Here is a 20827-nt window from a genome sequence, read left to right as displayed (position 1 = left end):
GTGAGATGAGTGCAATTGTGTGGTAGTTTAAGCATTCCTTGGCATTGCCTTTCTTTGGGATTGGAATGAAAACTGACCTTTTCCAGTCCTGTGGCCACTGCTGAGTTTTCCAAATTTGCTGGCATATTGAGTGCAGCACTTTCACAGCATCATCTTTTAGGATGGTGGCTCAGTGGTAAAGAAATCTGCCTGCCAATGCAGGAGACGCAGGTTCGATCCCTGGGCCAGGAAAATTCCCCTGAAGTAGGAAATAGCAACCCATTCCAGTAATCTTGCCTGGGAAATCCCATGGACAGAGGAGTCTGGTGGGCTACAAATTATGGGGTCACAAAAGAGTGGGACACAACTTAGCAACTAAACAACAACAAACTGCCTACAATAAGATAAGCAGGGATTCAATTTCCTATTTTCTAACTCCATGTCATGTGCTCTTTTCAACTTAATTCAACTCAAAAGAACTTCATGGAGTGCCTTTGGGTGTACTTTCGCAAACAACGCTGTCTCTGCAAGTACTCTGCAGCATCTGCTTGGCACAAAGCATCATAGTGGGCACCATGCGTTCTCCACTGTCAGAATGGCACAAAAACATCTCTGATAGCTGATCTCTACAGCCAGTCCTTCCCCACTCTGATCCACTCCTGACACTGCCATCCAACAATCTTCCTAATCCACTTCCTTAATCACAATAATTCAAAAACTGTCAAAGATGACAACTTCCCATAAAAAGAGAGGCCAAATCTCATCTGCTTCCAAAGCCTTCTATAAAGTGACTCTAACTTACCTGGTAATTTCCCTGCACTTGCTAAGAAAAACCAAATTAATCTCTTCCTTCCTGTCCACATTCACTTTCTTTATACCTTCCTGCTCTCCCCTTTGGTTCATATGTTCACTCAAACCCAGAAGTGAGGCTCAAGTATTTCATCCCCAACTCCTGACAGAGAGTCCCTTCCTTCCAAGACCTTAAAATTTACTGTTGAGCTATAATTAATAATTCAAAACAATACACCATAATTAAATTAGGTGGCACAGATTATAGCTCACAGGGACCTTAAGGAGAGGAATCCAGTAAGGGCTGCAAGAAAGTCTTCAGGAAGAAAAGAACACTTGAAATGGGTTCTGACCAATAGACTAGGATAGGAACTGGCAGAAGTAAAAACCACCCAGGATGAGCAGCAACTGAAAAGCCTTCCCTTCTTCCCTACTTCTTCCCATTTACATCTCATCTAAGCCTCCAGCCAATATCATCTCCTTCAGGAAGCCTTCCTCAGGTACTAACCAACATTCTCTTCTCCGCGCTTCTATACCATCACTGTCCCACCCATGACACTCGATCAGGCACTGAGTCCTTCCATATTATATTAACAAACCTCATCTCACTGATCTGGCAGCAATATGTCTCCACGTAGAAAGCACTCAATATTTGTTCAACTAAATTCAGTTCAGCAGCCACTGTTGCCTTCTGTCTTTTAAAAACCCATCAATCCTAACACTGGTTCTTAGCTTACCGGGCATCGCCTTTGGAAAGGTCGGTATTTACAGGATTGAGAATGACCTTGTTTGCGTCTACATCCACCACACATTTGGTGTGCAAGTCAATTTCTGCAGATTGAAAAAAGAAAAACAAAAAATGAGTCATTTTTGAAGCAATCTATGTCAGAAAAAGCATTTGACCCAAAAGAAAAAAAAAAATCCAACACTCTTTCAGAACAGAAACACTCAATGAACTAGAAATAGACAGGAACTTCCTCAATTGACCTGATAAAGGGCATCTAAAAAACTTGCAGCTAACTTCACACTTAATGGTAAAAACCTGAACAGCCTACCTACTAACATCAGAAATAAGACAAGGAGATCTACACTTGAAACACAACATTTTAGATCAATTATACACCAATTGAAAAAAAAGAAGACAAGGATGTTTACTACTGAGCCTATTCAAGGTTGTACCAGAATTTCTGGTCAGGGCAGTTAAGCAAGAAAAACTAACATAAGGCATCCAACTGAAAAGAATAAATAAAATACCTTTATTTGCACAAGATAGGATGTTATATATAGAAAATCCTAAAGAATCCACTAAAAACCTACTAGAATAAACAGGTTTTGCAAAGTTGTAGGATATGCAATCAATACACAAAAATCAGTTGTTTCCATACACCAGCAATAAAAAATCCAGAAATGAAGTTAAGAAAATTTCATTTATAACACTTTTGATTCATTTATATCAAAAAGATTTAAATGCTTAGGTAAAATCTTAAAAGAAGTGCAAAACATATACACTGAAGAGTCCAAAATATTGTTGAAAGAAATTAAACACTTAAATAGAAAGAAATTATATTCATGAAGTAAAAGACTTAATACTCTTAGGATAGCAATAACTCCCCAATACAAAAACTCAAGGCAATCCCTATTAAAATCCCAGCCGACTTTTTTTTTTTTTTCTTCCAAAAGTTAACAAGCTGATCCTAATTCTATGTGAAAATGCACGAGACCCAGAATAGCTAAAAAAAACCTTGAAGAACAAAATACAAAGACAGCACTTGTCAATTCTAAACTTACTACACAACTAGAGTAATCATGGTACCAGTAAGAGGACAGATATGCGGTCAATGAGACAGAGAGTCCAGAACTACAGCCAGATTTATGGCCAAATAACAACAGTGCCAAGAAAATCCAGGGGGGGGTACAGTCATTTCAACAGACGGTGCTAGCACAGCCTCATCAAAGTGAAAACTGCTGTGCTTCGAACGATACCATCAGGGAGTCAAAAGGTAATCTACAGAATCGAGAAAATATGTGTGAATCATACATCTAATAAGGGACTTGCATCAGAAAATATAAAGAACTCGTACAACTCAATAATTTTAAAATGGGCAAAGACTGGGACCTCCCTGGTAGTCCGGTAATTAGAACTCCATGCTTCCAGGAGGCATGGGTTCAATCCCAAGCTGGGGAACTAAGATCTCGTATGCCACATGGAACAGTCAAAATAATAAAATAAAATGGGCAAAGATTTGAACAGACACCTCTCCAAAAAAAAATACAAAAATGGCCAATGACCACAAGAAAAGATGTTCAACATCATTAGACAATGGGGAAATGCAAATGAAAACCACAAGATACCACTTCATACCCACTAGCATAACTAACCTAAATGACATGTAACTAATATAAATACTGTGATATTGCAATTAAAAAAAGAAAAAATAATAAAAGTGTAAATTGGATCCTGTCCAAAAAAGCCAGGTAAGTATAGGTGAGGGCATGGAAAAATTGGAACCTATATACAGTACTGGTGGGAATATAAAATGGTGCAGTCACTTTAGAAAACAGTCTGGCAGTTCCTAATGGTAACACATTAGTAACCTAATGGTTACACACAGAATTAGCATATGACCCAACGACTCCCACTCATAGAGATACACCCAAGAGAAACCTATGTCCATACAAAAGTTCATACATGGAAGTTCATAGCAGTGTTATTTGGCTATTCATAACAGCTAAAAAGCTAAAAAGTGGGAACAACTCAAGTGTCCTTCAACTAATGGATGGATAAATGTGGTATATCCTTAAAACAGAACACTACTTAGCAATTAAGTAGGTACTGATACATACAGTGGCAGACTTTACTTTTCTGGGCTCCAAAATCACTGCAGATGGTGACTGCAGCCATGAAATTAAAAGACGCTTGCTCCTTGGAAGAAAAGTTATGACCAACCTAGATAGCATATTCAAAAGCAGAGACATTATTTGCCAACAAAGGTCCATCTAGTCAAGGCTACGGTTTTTCCTGTGGTCATGTATGGATGTGAGAGTTGGACTATAAAGAAAGCTGAGTGCCAAAGAATTGATGCTTTTGAACTGTGGTGTTGGAGAAGACTCTTGAGAGTCCCTTGCACTGCAAGGAGATCCAACCAGTCCACCCTAAAGGAGATCAGTCCTGGGTGTTCATTGGAAGGACTGATGCTGAAGCTGAAACTCCAATACTTCGGCCACCTCATGAGAAGAGCTGACTCACTGGAAAAGACCCTGATGCTGGAAAGATTGAGGGCAGGAGGAGAAGGGGATGACAGAGGATGAGATGGTTGGATGGCATCACCGACTCAATGGACATGAGTTTGATTTAAGCTCCGAGAGTTGATGATGGACAGGGAGGCCTGGCGTGCTGCAGTCCATGGTGTCACAAAGAGTTGGACACGACTAAGCAACTGAACCGAACTGATACATACTAAAACATAGATGCAGTTTGTGCTAAGTGAAAGAAGCCAGTCACAAAAGACCATATATTGTAAGATTTTACTTATTTCTAACATTCAGAACAGGCAAATAGAGACGGAAAATAGACTAGTTATTACCTAGAGCTGAGGCGTGACTGCCAGCGGGTATAGGTTTCTATTGGGGGGTGATGAAGATGTCCTAAAATTGTGCTGATAGTTTTCACAACTGCATGAGTGCAGTAAAAACGACTGTTGCGGCTGAACTGTATGAAACTGAACTGCATCTTCAAGTTTGGGGTTTTTTTTTTAATGTATACAGGCCACATCATGTTGTCTTATTTTCATATTCCTCTACATTTCTGACCCAAAGTATGCAACAGTTTCTGTTTGCCTTATCTCTACTACGCAAAGATATGCTCTAACGAAAGAAACTGCGCTCCACTGGAGTCATTTTGTATTTTCCTAAGAACCTTGGCCAAATGTCAATGTCAAACGCATTACAACTTTAGAGTATTCCCACTGCCAGGAAAGAGGATTTATTTTTTGTTTGACTGCTTTAATTTACGTAACTGAGACAAATGAAAAACAAACAAAACAAAAATTTCCTTTCCCGTCCTACCACAAAACTCAACTTTTCTCATATCAGTTATTTTATCAATACATTTGTTTGCAAAGACATATTCTATAAATACAAAAAATTTAGTGGTCGGGCTTTTAGCCAATACATTTTTTAGGCAAAGAGAACTGAAAAGAAAACAGAGCTATGTTTTATCCAGGTGTGGAAGACTAACCCCTGAAGGCTTATATTTCACTGTGGTCAACTAGTAGTAAAGTCTATTTCTAATACTTGTGTTTAAATCCACTCTATACTGTCACAGAAATGCTGCAAGAAAGCCTTAGTCACAATGAAGAAACTTTTCAAGCCCTTATCTTTACTTCTTCCTTTCCTTAGGCCCAGGCTTCCCAGGAGGTCCCCAGGTAAAGAATCTGCCTGCCAATGCATGAGACACAGGTTCAATCCCTGGATTGGGAAGATCTCCTAGAGAAGAAATTAGCAACCCACTGCAGGATTTTTGCCTGGGAAATCCCATGGCCAGAGGAGCCTGGCAGGCTACAGTCCATTGGGTCGCAAAAGAGTTGGACACGACTAAGCATGCACGCAACACTCCTTAGGCCCAGAGCTCAAGTTTGCACACATCGTACTTTGTTAATACCACCCCTTTATGACCTCTGACCATGCTGTGGCCAGCCCCAAATGTGTATACTATACACAAATGCATTATCAAGCCTCCGGAAATTGTACTGACTCAGAATCTGCTATCTCACCACCCACCACAAAGACAGATATTAGTTTCTTGCAAGAACGTCTGGTCTGAGCAAAGGAGCTGCATGTATAGTTCTGTATCAGAAGTGCACATCTAAAATGCATGCCTGCAAAGCTGTAAATCAAGTACTTCCCCCACCCCCACCAGAGTTTTGCCTTCATTTCAGATGATCTGGAATTGAGAAAGGATTCAAACATTTTCCTTCAATATTTGTAGGCTTTTCTCCTATACTCTTCACAGCTCCTCCATCTTACCCCTCATGACTTCTCTAGATACATTAATAATTTGAAAACATTTAGTGGCATGATTAAGGAACTAATTCCCAGAAAATCCTTTATAATTCAAAGAACTGCTACTGCTAAGTCGCTTCAGTCGTGTCCAACTCTGTGTGACCCCATAGACGGCAGCCCACCAGGCTCCCCCGTCCCTGGGATTCTCCAGGCAAGAACACTGGAGTGGGTTGCCATTTCCTTCTCCAGTGCATGAAAGTGAAAAGTGAAAGTGAAGTCGCTCAGTAGTGTCCGACCCTCAGCGACCCCATGGACTGCATGCAGCCTACCAGGCTCCTCCATCCGTGGGATTTTCCAGGCAAGAGTACTGGAGTGGGGTGCCATTGCCTTCTCTGTTCAAAGAACTATCCAATAGCTAATATAGTCAACCTAAGCTCATTTTGTCCTAAAGAGGGCAACCCGAACAAAAGTCTCTACATTTAACCCTCTGGAGGTGGCCTTTAAAATTATAAACAACTATCTTCACTTCTTTATTGCTCAGTTTTTATTATCAAATAAAATTCCACCCCAGTGCTGTTACAAGAAGGTTTTCCACATACTGTTTAGAATATGGGTGGAACATCCAGGACACACATCCAAGCAAATAAGAGCAATGAAGAGAGTTTAGGGTCAGATTCTCTGGTTGCTCAGACGGTAAAGAATCTGCCTCCAATGCAGGAGACAGGGGTTTGATCCCTGGGTCGTGAAGATCCCCTGGAGAAGGGAATGGCAACCCACTCTAGTATTCTTGCCTGGAAAACTCCATGGACAGAGGAGCTTGGTGGGCTATAGTCCATGGGGTCGCAAACAGTCAGACATGACTGAGTGACTAACATACACAAAAAATTAAGGGTCAAATATATGAAAAGCATTTTACACCTAGATGTCATCAATGCTTAAATAAAATTATACTGCTTCAAAATTCTAAATATGACACCTTCTCCATGGAAAACTTCTTGCTCTATATTTCTTAGAAAGCAAAGAAAGTGAAAGTAAAGTCGTGTCTGACTCTTTTGCGACCACATGGACTGTAGCCTACCAGGCTCCTTCACCCACGGATTTTCCAGGCAAGAGTTCCGTAATGGATTTGCTATTTCGTTCTCCAGGGGATCTTCCGAACCCAGGGATCAAACCCAGGTCTCCTGCATTGCAGGCAGACCCTTTACCGTCTGAGCCACCAGGGAAGCCCCTTAGAAAGCAAAGCCATGATTAAATTGCAATGCCAATTCCTTCTTTTTGAAAGATTTTTTTAAAATAAATTATAAGAATACAAAAAAAAAATTGCAATGCCAAATTTAGGCCTTAAATTTAAGCTGGATTTAAAAAAAGAAAAAAATTTAAACACCTACCAAAAATCCAAAAGATAAACACCTTCCTCTTAGTCTGGAACAACACTTTGGTTAAAAAGATAAAAGATCTAGCTGTTATGCTCTACCCGTGTAAAAACAGTGTGAAAGTGAACATGAACACACATGAACACCCATGTTCACAGCAGCATTATTCACAACAGCTAAAAGGTGGAAGCAACCCGACTTTCCATCAATGGATGAATGGATAAACAGAATGTGGTGTGTGTGTATATATATGTATATGTATATATTTTTTTTCCAATGGAAAATGATTCAATGTTTAAAAAGAATGAAATTCTGCTACAACATGTACGAACCTTGAAGACATTGTATTAAGAAAAATAAACCAGTCACAAAGGATAAGTTTTGCAGGATTCCACTTGTATGAGACACTTCCAGTAGTCAAAGTCAGAGATAAATAGTGTGACAGTAGCTGCCAGGGGTGGGGCTAAAGGGTCCACAGGGAGTTAGTATCTCACGGGTATGGAGTTTCAGTTCTGCAAGATAAAAAAGTTCTAGAGATGGATGGTGGTGATAGTTCCATAACAATGTTCATGTACTTAATGCCACTGAACTGTACACTTAAAAGTGGTTTAAGATGGTCAATTTTATATCTATCTTACCACAATAAAAAAATAGTACTAAATACTCATCATTAGTATAATAAGTAACACATGGACAACAGCTTACTTCCAGGGAAGCATAAAATAGTAAGATTCGTATTTAATCAGCACTATGTCTGAAAAGCAATAAAAAATGAGAGTGATCCTCGAGTACTGCTGTAAGTCCTCTAAGTTTATGTTATGACTAATCAACTTTTACAGTACTCAGAACCAATGAACGCTTTGATGTATCCAGGGTCCTTAGAAAAAGACGGACAGATAGAAATTTACTCCACTAACATTGAAGACTCCATATTATTTTCCAAACAGGATCTTTTTCTAGGTCAAGTTCCTCAAGATGAATAAAATATTAACAGCTGACAATTCAGTTTACTCAGCCAGCAAATTAGTCACCTTGTAAAAGTGAATAATAATTTGAAATGAGTCTTTCTTCAATGCGATGGCTCTGTCTCCAATGACATCACAGTCAAAGATGGGCAGGGCCTGGGAGACTCCCTTTACATAACTCATGTTCTGTCTGGGGAGATGCATCATTCTCAGAGCGGACAAAATAATTCCGAGTTGTCCATTCAGTAATCTGCCTAATTCTCCAGAAAATTAATAATAATTTTCAGACCAAACCTACTCAGAAATACAAATAAACCTCCCTTTACCTATCTATAACTTACTGTTAAATTCACAATTGTCCATTTTTAAAAGGAAGATAGTAAATTATTGATATCTGTAAGAGTCACATCTTAGATTGCAAATTTTGCATGCTTTATATAGTTCTGTTTTCAATAATCTGTGTCATAAACTTAGTATTTTTACATGTCTGTGTATGGAAGAGCTTGTTTTCCCAAAGGGAATGTAGTAGTCTTATTAGAATAGGAAATAAGACTTATAGTTCTTTACTATAATTACAAGTGGCTTGGGCCCCTTTTGAGGCACACTGACCCAAGGAGAAAAAAAGGATGTGATGCCAGGGAGGCCTGGTGAGCTGCAGTCCACAGGGTCACAAAGAGCTGGACACAACTGGACACGAACAATGACCCAAGCAGAAAAAAAGGGATGTGATGCCACACAGGAAAAAAAAACAAAGTAGTAGTTTGCTTTCTAGTAAGAGATGTATAAAATATCCTAATCACCTACTTCTATGTTTTTACCACTGAACATGAGAATCTATTCAATAAACAAAAGATAAAATGTAACTGAGTTCTAATACGGCTAAAGAAATAACTGAGGACTGAGGGAAAATCCTAGACAAGACGCCTGGTAAGGGGAAGAGAGATGATAACACCAAAACAACTGAAATACTCTTGAGTCTATTTTCAAGAAACCAATCGACTTCACAGGGTTAGGAAGTAGGTCTTTAAAAATGTGGAAGGCAAAACCAGAATAAACAAATTTATCTTGAAAAAAGAAGAACCAGAAAGACCAGTGTTACCAGTTTCAAACTTACTACAAAGCTATACTAATCAGACAGTGGGGTACTAACCTAAGAACAGACATATAAATCAATGGAATAGAACTGAGAATCCAGATATATGCTGTCACACTTATGGTCAACTAATTTTCAACAAGGGTGCCAAGACAATCCAAGGGGAAAATATGGTCATTTCAACAAAGGGCGCTAGGATAATTGTGTATCTACATGCGGAAAGATCAAATTGATTTCTACCTCACCCTCATTCAAAAAGTAATTCCAGGGTTTCCTGGTGTCCTGATGGCTAGGATTCCGGGCTTCTGCGGCCAAGGGTCCAGGGAACTGACATCCCATAAGCCACACAGCCAACAAAAATAAATTTTAAAAACTAACTCCAAACAAATCAAAGACCTAAATAAATGCATCAGCTAAAACTATAAAACACTTAGAAAATATACACATTAAATCCACATGACTGTGAGTTAGGCACTGGTTTCTTAGCAATCAAATCAAAAGCGCAAGCAACAAAAGGAAAAACCAGATAAATTGGACCACATCAAAATGAAAAACTTTTGTGCTTCAAAGGACACCACTGAAAGAATGAAAAGGCAACCCACATGCTCAAGAAAATATCTGCAAATCACATATCTGTTACAGGACTGGCATCCAGAACATATAAAGAACTCTAAGAATTCAATAATAATTAAAAAAAAAAAAAAGATAACCCAATTTTAAAAATAAGAATAGGGTTTGAATAGAGATCTCTGAAAATATATACAAATGCCAAAAGACACATGAAAAGATGCTTAATTAAGATTATTAGACATTGGGGACAAGCAAATCAAAAATCATAATGAGACTCCACTTCACACCCATTAGGATGGCAATCAAAAAGAAGGACAATAAAACTGACGGGGAAGACACGTAGAAACTGAAACCCTCACACATTGTTGGAGGCAATGTAAAACAGTGCAGTAACTCTGGAAGACCGTCAAGCAGTTCCGCAGAAGTTAGAGTTACTACATGACCCAGAAATTCCACTTCTATGTTTATACATACGCAAGAGACATGAAAATACACAATAACTTATTATTACATTACACAAATGTTCATGATTCATTAATAGCCAAAAACTGAGAACAAGCCAGATGCCTATCAACTGAGAAGGGGCATCCAAGCGCAGCACATCCACGTCACAGAATATTGCTGTGCTGTGCTTAGTCACTCAGCCTGATTCTCTGGGACCCCGTGGACTGCCGTCCGCCAGGCTCCTCAGTCCTTGGGGATTCCCCAGGCAAGGATACTGGAGTGGGTTTCCATCCCTCCTCCAGGGGATCTTCCCAACCCAGGGATTAAACCCAGGTCTCCCACATTCCAGGCAGATTCTTTACCATCTGAGCCATCAGGTAAGCCCCACAGAATATCATTCAGCCTTAAAAAGGAATGAACTGTTGATTCATGCTACATCATGGAGAAGTCCTAAAGGACTTATGCCAAGGGAAAGGAGTCAGATACAAAAGTCCATAAATCATGTGATTCCATTTATATGAATGTCCAGAATAGGGAAATCCACAGAGACAAGAAGTAGATTAGGGGCTGTGGGGAGAGGGGAGGAGATGGGAGTGGGGGTGGATGGAGAGTAACCGCTAACCAGAGAGTGTCTCCCATAGGGATGATAAAAAATGTTCTGGAATCCGATAGTGGTGATCATTGCACAACTCTGCAAATACACTAAAAGCCACTGAATTACACACTTTTGATAGGTGAATTCATCTCAAAACAGCTCAGAAGAAATGGTCCCACCACCATCGATGGATGTAAACTATGGTTCAAGTCCCTCAGCCACACTTCTAGTTAATCACGACTTTGAAGAACCCAGCCAACCCAATTCTCACTCACAGTTAATAACCTCACATTCTACCTCACCAAGAAAATCAAACACTCTAAGGCTTCCCCATTGTATAATTATCCTCTTCCCTCTATATTTCAAAAATTCCCCACTCTATTGACTATTTCTCTCTATTGATAAAAAGGCTCAAACAATTCCCAGTCTTGGGTTGGTGGGGAGCGGGGGGGCCTGTTGCTCATCTCCAGAAGACCATTCTTTACCATGGCTTTCTATATGGCATTTCTTGAAAGAAAACTCACGTATGCTCACTGCCTCCATATGAGCACACACACTGATTTCTCGGCCCACTACCAACACACCAACAGGAATTCATTCATTCAGTCAAAATTATTCTTCTGCCATTCTTCACCCTGGGCCACCACATTCCTTTCACCTGCTTTTCCTTATGCCTGTCTTCTCAGCCTCTGTGACTTCCTCCTTCAGGAACATGCCTTGATTTGGTATTCTATAAGATCTTCTAAATATAGTAACAACGTCCAAATCTACCCGAAAGTCCAGTCCCTTATTTTCAGCCTCCTGTACAACAGCTTTCTCGATCCACCCCTTGGCTGCACTTCAGAGCCTAAAACTCAACAAGTCTGTTACATTTCTTCCAGGCATGCACTACATCTTATCTGAAGTTGTAGGTGCAGTGGGTGGCACGTGATCAGCACTGACTAAATACGGTTGAATGTCTAACAATAGAGCTCATAACTGCCCATACCTCTACCTTAAAACCTGCTTCTCCCACATTTCAGATCTCAATTGGTGACACCAGCACTCATTCACTTAGTCATCTAAACTGGAAGCTCTGCAGTCATCCCAAATTTCCTAGGGCTTCCCCTATGGCTCAGTTGGTAAGAATCCGCCTGCAATGCGGGAGACCGGGGTTCGATCCGTGGAGAAGGGAAAGGCTACCCACTCCAGTATTCTGGCTTAGAGAATTCCATGGACTGTATAGTTCATGGGGTCGCAAAGAGTCGGACACAACTGAGCAACTTGCACTGTATTTCCTAAATCCTGGCTGCTTTCACACCTTGAAATGCAAGGCCACACAGGCACTTTGCCTCGCCCACCTCTCAGGAGTGCGGTCCCAGCCAGCAACTTCCAGGACAAATAGCAGGTTTGCTCACCGCTTAAGAGCAATGGGGTTCCCCAGCTCAGTGCTCCTCAGATGCAACCCAAACCCACTGATTGCTCAGCATCCACATTGCTGGACCCCTCCACATCACTCCTGTGGGATCTGCAGGCAAAATCTGACCCCAAAGTCCTGTGTCTTTCACCAGCATCCATCTAACAGCAACAAGCTCATGTATCAGCTTGTGAGCAAGGTAAAGATGCAGACCTTAATTTCTCCTCCGAGAGCATCTCTGTAACAGCGCCACTGCCCCTTTCAAAAACCTAGACATTTGCGACACCACAGATGGACTCCGAGGAATGTACTGCACTAAGCAAATCAAACACGGTATGATTTCATTTATATAAAAAATATAAATATGAAGAATATAAAACAAAACTCACAGACACAGAGGACAGACCAGTGGTTACAGAGGAGAAGAGGGCTGGAGGCTGGTAAACTGGGTGAAGGGAGCTAACGGTTTGGTGACATGGTTACTAGACTTATTGTAGGGATCACGTTTTAAGAGTTAAGTTGTACACCTGGAACTAATATGTTACACACCAACTTTACCTAAAACAAACCTACAGTCACTGCACCCCTTATCCTGTCCGAGATCCCCCCTGAATCTGCCTGAGCCTCACTTCAGTAACTTCATTCTGCTCTGCTCCCCACAAACCTCTTGATTTCAGTGAAGCCACCTTCCATCACTCCTCTCGTCCCCCACTCGCCACATTCTTCCAGCTTTTCCGAGAAAGCACAGAATTTAAAGGCTGTGGCTCCAGAGTTGAACTGCCCAGATTCCAATCCTCCGTTCCTCTACCTGATAATCATGTGATTTGGTGCAAGTAGTAACTCTGTCCAAGTTTCCATTTTGTCTGTAAAATGAGTTATCGTATAAATTCTCCTAGCATTTTTGGAAAGATTGACCAAAATAATCTAGTTCAGTACTCTCTTTAACTGTTATTTACACAGATACTGTATGCTTCCTGTTGTTTGAACTTTTACAGCTAAATTCCCCACTGTTCTTGCAAATATCTGGCTAATTCCTGCATCCACCTTTTGCTAAGTTCAACAACTCATGCTATGCACCCCACTTGCCTTGTCTTCCTCCTGGTCAATTGCCTTCAACCCATTCCTCATCATTTTCAAGTCCCACCCCCATTTCTTTAATTCATAAGACACTGTTGGGACTTCCCTGGCACTCCATGCTTCAAGTGCAGGGGGCAGAGGTTCAAATCCTGGTCAGGGAACTAAGATTCCACACGTCGTCTGGCAAGGCCAAAAAAAAAAGCACTATTGCTGACTTGTGTACTATATTCTTGTGTGTGTCTGTGTGAACCCACCTGCCAGTGAAAGAGACATAAGAGACTTGGGAAGATCTTCTGGAGGAGGGCACAGCAACCCACTCCAGTATTCTTCTAGAGAATCCCATAGACAGAGGAGCCTGGCAGGCCACAGTCCATAGAGTCGCAAAGAGTTGAACTGAAGCCAACTTAGCATATAGCATGCATGTACTGTATCCTTATAACTGACTCACCTTGTGTACCTCTTACTACCAACCAGACAGTACGTTCTGTTGGTCAAAGATCATGACTTATGCTTTTCATATATCGTGCACATCTTTGAAAATTACGCAAACTCAGGAATGCAGCATCCCTCTAAAGATCATCATGTCTGATATAGTAGTAAAAGCACAAGCTTTAATGGCAAAACAGGAGAAATTCAGGGTTCAAAATCCTGGTTTTGTAATTCTGGGCAAGTTACCTAACTTCTCTGAGATTGTGTTCAATAGAAATTCTGTAACCACCTTTCAAACTTATTTCAAGAACAATGTATAAAAAGGAATGAACTCTGTAGCTCACAAATAGAAATTTTCCTCCAATCAACACATGTTAAATTGAATAGGCTAATTCATTCCGTCTATTAGTCATTCCGTCGTGTCTGACTCTTTGTGACCCCATGGACTATAGCCTGCCAGGCTCCTCTGTCCATGGGATTCTCCAGGCAAGAAGACTGGAGTAGGTAGCCATTTCCTCCTCCAGGGGATCTTCCTGACCCTAGGATTGAACTGGGTCTCCTACACGGCAGGCAGATTCTTTACCTTCCGAGCCAATACCAGCTTTTAAAGATACCACCAGCTTCTGAGAGTTAAAGCCCAGTACCAGTTAAGTTGTGGACTTCATGTCCCTTACACCAGCCAGTTTCAGACACTTTCCTAATGATTACACTGCTTCTGCCTGCCAAGCTTTAAGAACATGCTCTTTTGAATACAAAGGGAAACTGATCAGCGAGCACAGAGATCAATAATAAATCCATTTCCACCCAGTAAGCAGCTCAATTCATCTGCTTAACCAATAGTTTTGCCGGTGGTTTCTTCCATCTTCAGAACTTAAGAAATGGAAAAGCTGTCACTGGTCACTGTTTTATGGAAGTGCGAGTCGAGGCAGGGGGGTAGGGGAATGGAGCAGTGGGGAGGGATGAACATAAAATGCCAATTCAAACAAATTTTGATTTGATAAACTTGTACTTTCTTCCCCCAAAGCCTCTGGTCCAATGCGTATAAATCCCACTTTCAGTCATTGAGCTGACAGTAGAAACAGAAGAATGTTGTGATAGATGTGTCTCGTCCTCTATTAGCATATCGAGCAGATGCTAAGAGAACAAGAGTCTTCTGTTTCAGAAAATATATCAGAAATTTCCATCCACAGTCACCCCTAATCCCTAACTCCAACACCAGTTATCTCTCTCTGAGAACACTTCAGAACCAGCAGTGGGTTCCAAGTCAGAAAATACCTTCCTGTTTCAAACAGATCCTCCCGCCCCACACCGCACCTTGCCTTCCCGGGGATCACCATGTGCTTCCTCACTGACCACCGGGGTCTTCCAACAGTCCTTCCAACAGGGTCCTCCTACAGTCCCAGTTTCACCTTTTTATTATTATTATTATTATTGAAGGATAATTCCTTTACAGAATTTTGCTGCCTTCTGTCAAACCTCAACACGAATCAGCCATAGATATACATACATCCTCTCCCTTTTGGCCCTCCCTCCCTCATCTGTCTTCGGATTCACGCCTGCTCACTTGGTGTTGACTGGTCTCCTTCCTCTCTGGTGGCTTCGTTTTTCACCACATTGCCCAGCGATGCCCCGAATCAGTTTACCTTACCCAGGCTTTGCAACCTGCCCTGAGATCTGGCTATCTTTCTCATCATGCTTGAGTCTTGAGACCCACACAAAGTTCTATTAATAAAAAGCTGAACGGGGCACATGGACCTGCCACCCTGAAGCTAGACTTTTGGGCCCCCTGCAGCCTCGCCTGATCTTTCTAATCTCACCTGTCTCTTGTCCCCTTGACAGAGCCCTCCTCCCTGGCAGGCTTACCTCAACTCTGAGCCTCCCCTTGTGCCTTTGCTCTCAGGCCGTACTTCCTTCTCAAAGAACCAATTTCCCCTACTCCTCTCTTCTCCCACGGGAAACCTGTTCCAACCACAAGCTCCCTCCCTCCACAGAGAAGACTTCCCTAATCACCAGGCTTTGAGGGATCTTTCTAAATTCCTACATCTCCCTCTCATACACCTGGCATTTAGTCACTAGCAATCTGCTACAGGTGTTTTTACCTTGTAATCCTATCTTTTCATAGGACAGTCATTTCCTCATGAGCATACAACATAAAGCGCACTGTATTTATTTCGTTTGTCTTGGCCATGCCACGGAGCATGCAGGATTTTAGTTCCCTGATCAGGAATCAAACTTGTGCCCACTGCAGAGGAAGCCCAGAGTCCTAATGAATGAACCACCTAGGAAGCCCCACTGTAAAGCACACGTTAAAAATATGAATGCTCTAATAGCAGCCAACACTAAGAGAAAGTGTTTAGGAAATAAAATTCCCCCAACAAGAACACCCAATCTCATTTTTCCACATTTCTTTCTAGCCCTTGCCCGTTCCTGTTGGTATTTTTACATAGTAGTACTATAATAGTAGGTCCAGCCATACAGTTACACATACTGTTTTACATTCTGCTTTTTCTAACACAAGGAAGTCTTCCTTGTTAAATGGTTTTGATTTTCATCATTTTTAACGTCTATAAATATCTTATCCACTGAGATAGTAGACTGTAATTCACTTAAGCACTGACTTCTACTTGACATTAGTCTTTGTATCTTTCACCATAATGATGATTCTTCTCTGTGACTTTCACTGCATCAAGTACTGAAATGCAAACCAAACCCTTGAGAAATCCCTGCTAAAATAAACGTATTGACCATGCTTCCTAACACCGAAAATAACCCATTTCACTGTTTTTTTCTTCTTTCTAGCTAAATTTCTAATGTAATTTTTGGTTTCATCACACCTCAGGTTAGGTAGACAGCAAATACATTTCCCAAACAGTTTTTTACCTAGATTTATTTTGATAGTTAATCTCACACACATTTAAGCCACAGGAAGTCCCTTGAGGGAAGGCAATAAAATCCCATACTATCTAATATAAGGTAGGCACCTGGCAGGCATTCAATGAATATTAAATATTTTTTAAGCCATCTAAAGTTATAAAACATCAAATTACTGAACAGGAGATGTCGCTGACCTAACTAGTGCCATCAGTTATTCGTGTAAAACTTCGGCTCATTTAATAATTAGATTGGTTAATAATGTATGAACAGGTGTTCCTTACAGTACACAGAACACAGCCAGGTTACTTGGTGAGCTATACACGTCTCAGAGATGACATGAAAAGACAAACAAACAGAACTGCAAACAGAACTCCCAGATCTCATGACAAAACAAGCTTAACCCCTTTGACTTCAGCTGTTCAAGTTCATACTTCAGAGGAAGAAAAGCAAAAAAACAAAAAGTGGTAGTATTAAAACTATGTAAAATTACACAGGCATGTGAATACAAACTGAAATGAAAATAAGAAAACGAGTGTGAATTGTTATGGTGAAAGAATGTTGGAGACTTCCTCCTTTTTATTGTTTTCTTAGTATAATGTTAAAATGTATAACAAGAAATATATTCCCGACAAATGCATATTCATTAATCATTACAATTCTTGCTATTACTGAAGTAGACCTAAAGCTGAATGTTCAAATAACTAAGTTCCCCAAGCCCACATAAAGTTTAGCAAATGGAAAGAAACCAACCATCCACCTTAATACCTAAGCCCAGTCAGATACTGAATCACATGAAGAACTTAATGGTACACTAGAAACTTTTTGCCAATTTAAGATTTTCCTCAACAGGTAGCTAATGGGATTCCAAGAATCATTCAGAATGATACATGGCAGAAACCAACACAATATTGTAAAGCAATTATCTTCCAATTAAAAAAAATTTTTTTAATAGAAGAAAAATAAAAGAGAAAAATATTATACAAAATAAGTAAGTCTTTATAGAGTAAAACTTCATCATCCCAGGAATCCAGTCTCATCTCATTCTCACTAGTGAAGAGTCATTTCTGAGATTGCTTCTGGCACTAATCTGCCAAGGGAGAAACAATTATGACGAAAAGTTTACCATTCACCATAATTATATACTATTACTTAATACATTAGTTTTCCCAGAAGTAATAATTGGTCAAATAATTTTTTTCATAATTACTGGAAAGGAATATGGCTTGGTTTTAGCCTTTTTAAGCAAACTCTACACAGCAGTTTAAAAATCACTGGCTTCAGAATTCCACTCCATTGTATTCCACTAGATCCTCGAGATGTATGTAAATGACTCCTTTAGGACAAAACAGAAATAGAACCACTTTTAATTATCTATAACAATCACTGAAAAAAAAAAAAGTCCACATGCACTCAGGAACTGTAAGAGATGGCACTAAATCAAAGGGGCAGTTTACCACAAATAATGCACTTCTATTTAAAGGGTAAAGGATCTATGCTTACACCTTAATTTTAAAATGAGTTCAAATGAACAGCTAACGTCTACTCCAAAACTGTAAGTATTACTCTATGCATCCCTTGAAACTCTAATACTGACACTTACAATCTAATCAATGACTATGTGTAAGTAAAAAGGATAGTACTTCCCCTGGAAAACTGAAATTCAAAGCAGCGGGAGGGAAAGAATGAAGAATTTTAATTGAGAGTTAACTGCCTCTTTTTAGCACTGACATTTCCCAAGTTTTCGGTGAACAGGAAATTTTTTAAATGTGCTGAAATCACCCTTACAGAATCAAATCCCAGCTACTTTGCCTTTTCTGTGGCTTCGTGTTTTGTTTTGTTTCTAAATCACTGTGATGGTAATATGCTTGAAATGAACTGAAATAAAGCTGCCTGAACTGCTTTAAGACCAGAAGCTTTCAGAAACTTTCATAGTTCATCTAAGTTCTTTCATTTTGTCAGAGTGTGCAGCTGGTGAGGCCAAGACTGAAGACCCAAAACGTGCACTCTTTGAGAAGGTAAAGTAGTTAAGTTCTTAGGGAAAAATTCTTGTGTGTCATCTGACAGCCTTTAGCCAACCAAGCAACGACAGGAGGAATCACCAACTCAAAAAAAAAAAAAAAAAAGCCAGTGAGTCAACCTGTTGATCTGTGTGTCTCAACATACAGCAAAGACAACCAGAAAGCAAACCAATTTCTACACAGACCTAAACCACACTGAACTATGAACAAATAAGTTGTGAAAACGACTTAATGATTCTGTTATTTACACGAATATTCGCACTGAGAGCCTTACCAATTGAAAAGTAATCTCCTGGGACTCTAATGATTTTTTTTTTTTCCCCCCCCACTAGTATTACCTGGTATAGGAGGTGTTTTCAATATCTCATTTAAAGTAACTTGTCCCGTCACGAGCCTAGTTAAGCATTAAAGCCAAGGCCCAGCCCACCTCTTCTGACTTGAGTTAGGTTTTCTCTACTCCATCTGACTCTTTTCTAAAGAGGATTTAAAATGTACTCGGTTTATCTGCTTTCTCTACCCTCCCTGCAGAATTGAGAGAATGCCTGAAAGATACAATTTCACAAGAATCTTGGCACCTAAGCTATTTATTGTTGAGAGATGACGAATATGACTTCAAGCAAAAGCAAAACTTTCTCAACAGTCAAAAAAAAAAAAAGCGGGGGATGGGGTGGGGGCGGGCAACTCCTCTCCCCAAGTTCAAAGTATTTACAAGTCTTTCTGACCGTCCAGGTTAAAAGGGATATTAAAGTGAAACACCAAAAGGAAGGAGTTTTTCTCTAGAGCGCTTTCTCAGGAATAAGCCCAACTCCCTGCTCTCTTTCCTGCCGCGAGCCACGGGGGTGCGGGGTCTGGACGCCTGGGCCACCGACGTGAGGCCTGGGGGTCCCCGGCTGTCCCGGCCAGGCCGGAGGGCGAGGACCCCCGGGGCGGGGCCGCTCTGACAGCTGGAGGGCCGCGAGCAGGGGCACGCGGGGCACGGGACCCGGGACCGGGTGGGGAAGGAGGAAGCGAGCCCGGGGCGCTGGATGCGGGCGCACTCCTAGAAGGGCAGGGAGACGGGAGGGCGAAAGGGCAGCGGGGCGGGAGCACCGGCGGAAGGGCAGCGGGATGGGACGTGGAGCCCGCGGCGCCCCGGGACTCGGTGCCGGCGAGGGGAGGGGCGTCCCGCGCAGGCGGGGCGGGCGCGGGGGACGAGGTTTCGGGGTGCGCTGGCCGCCCCCCTCGCCCGGACGCGGATTTCAGGGGCGGGGCCGGCCGGACCCCACACGGCGGCCGGGGCCAAGGGAAGGGCGCGCCAGGCACCTGCCGCCTCCGCCGCGGCGGCCCCGGGCGATCTGGACTCTCACCTCTTCGGTTCATGGGCCGGATCCGGACGGCCACTTTCACTTTGGAGTCTCCCATCCTGCCGCCGCCGAGGTTCTCGCTCGGCTTCCGTCTGCCGCGGCCACCGGGCAACTCTTTGGGGCTGACCGGGCGGGAGGGGGCTACGGGCGAGAGGGGCGGGGCAAGGGCGGGGCCTGTGGAGGGGTGGGGCCGGCCCGGGGCTCCAGGCGCGCCCCGCTGCATGACGGGACTTGTAGTCCCCGTCGGTGGTCTCGGGTAGGCCGGCAGGGCTTCGGGCGCGCTTCGCTCTCTGGAGCTTGTAAAATACCCTTCTGCTTCAACGCCATCCTCTCCCTTGCGGTTAGTACTGAGACATAAGCTGTCGATGAGCTGATACCTCACCTGAAAACAAACAGTTGAAAAATGGCATTGGCGACCTTGCGACCTCTTTCAGACTCATTTCCTGCCAATATTGTGTTTGATCCCAGGCTCAAATTATTTCCTCTGCCTGGATTGCCCTCCCCACCTTGTTTGCTGAAATCACCCTTGAAGGCAAAGCAAAAGTTACCTCTTCCAGAGATCTTCATAAATCCACAGGTTATCCTATACCAGCCACTCCCTGTCCCAGTCAAGACCTGGGCTCAAGCATAAAGCGGGGTTCAAATCCACCCTTAACAGTTTACAGCTGTGTGGCCAGACAAGCAATTTGACCACTCTGTGCTTGTCTTTTGCATATTTAAAATGAAGACGATGAGAGTGCCTACTGTATAGGTTCCTAGTCAGGTTCAATGAGTTAATACAGATGAAGCGCTTAAAACTCCCTGGCACATATGTGCTTAATAAAAGTCATTATTTTGTTCAGTTATAACATTTATGCTGCAACACTGTCTCTCCTATTTTG

The 20827-nt window shown here is 41.8% G+C and overlaps 1 protein-coding gene across 2 annotated transcripts in view; it reads right to left on the bottom strand.

The window, feature by feature from the left end:
- Window positions 1-20089, bottom strand: part of KIF13B (kinesin family member 13B) — a 212224-nt gene extending 192135 nt beyond the window's left edge. For both annotated transcript variants that reach the window (XM_027549009.1, XM_027549010.1), the window contains exons 1-2: window positions 19950-20089; window positions 1506-1599 (exon numbers count right to left, since the gene is read on the bottom strand). In XM_027549009.1, the coding sequence (XP_027404810.1) occupies window positions 1506-1599; window positions 19950-20004 (149 nt within the window). In that variant the 5' untranslated portion in view covers window positions 20005-20089. The remainder of the gene's footprint in view (window positions 1-1505; window positions 1600-19949) is intronic.
- Between the last annotated feature and the right edge of the window lie 738 nt (window positions 20090-20827).

The sequence above is a fragment of the Bos indicus x Bos taurus genome, chromosome 8, assembly GCF_003369695.1.
Source record: "Bos indicus x Bos taurus breed Angus x Brahman F1 hybrid chromosome 8, Bos_hybrid_MaternalHap_v2.0, whole genome shotgun sequence".
In the NCBI taxonomy this organism is placed as follows: domain Eukaryota; kingdom Metazoa; phylum Chordata; class Mammalia; order Artiodactyla; family Bovidae; genus Bos; species Bos indicus x Bos taurus.
The sequence above is the reverse complement of the archived record's forward strand: the minus strand, read 5'-3'. Positions and strand labels throughout refer to the sequence as shown.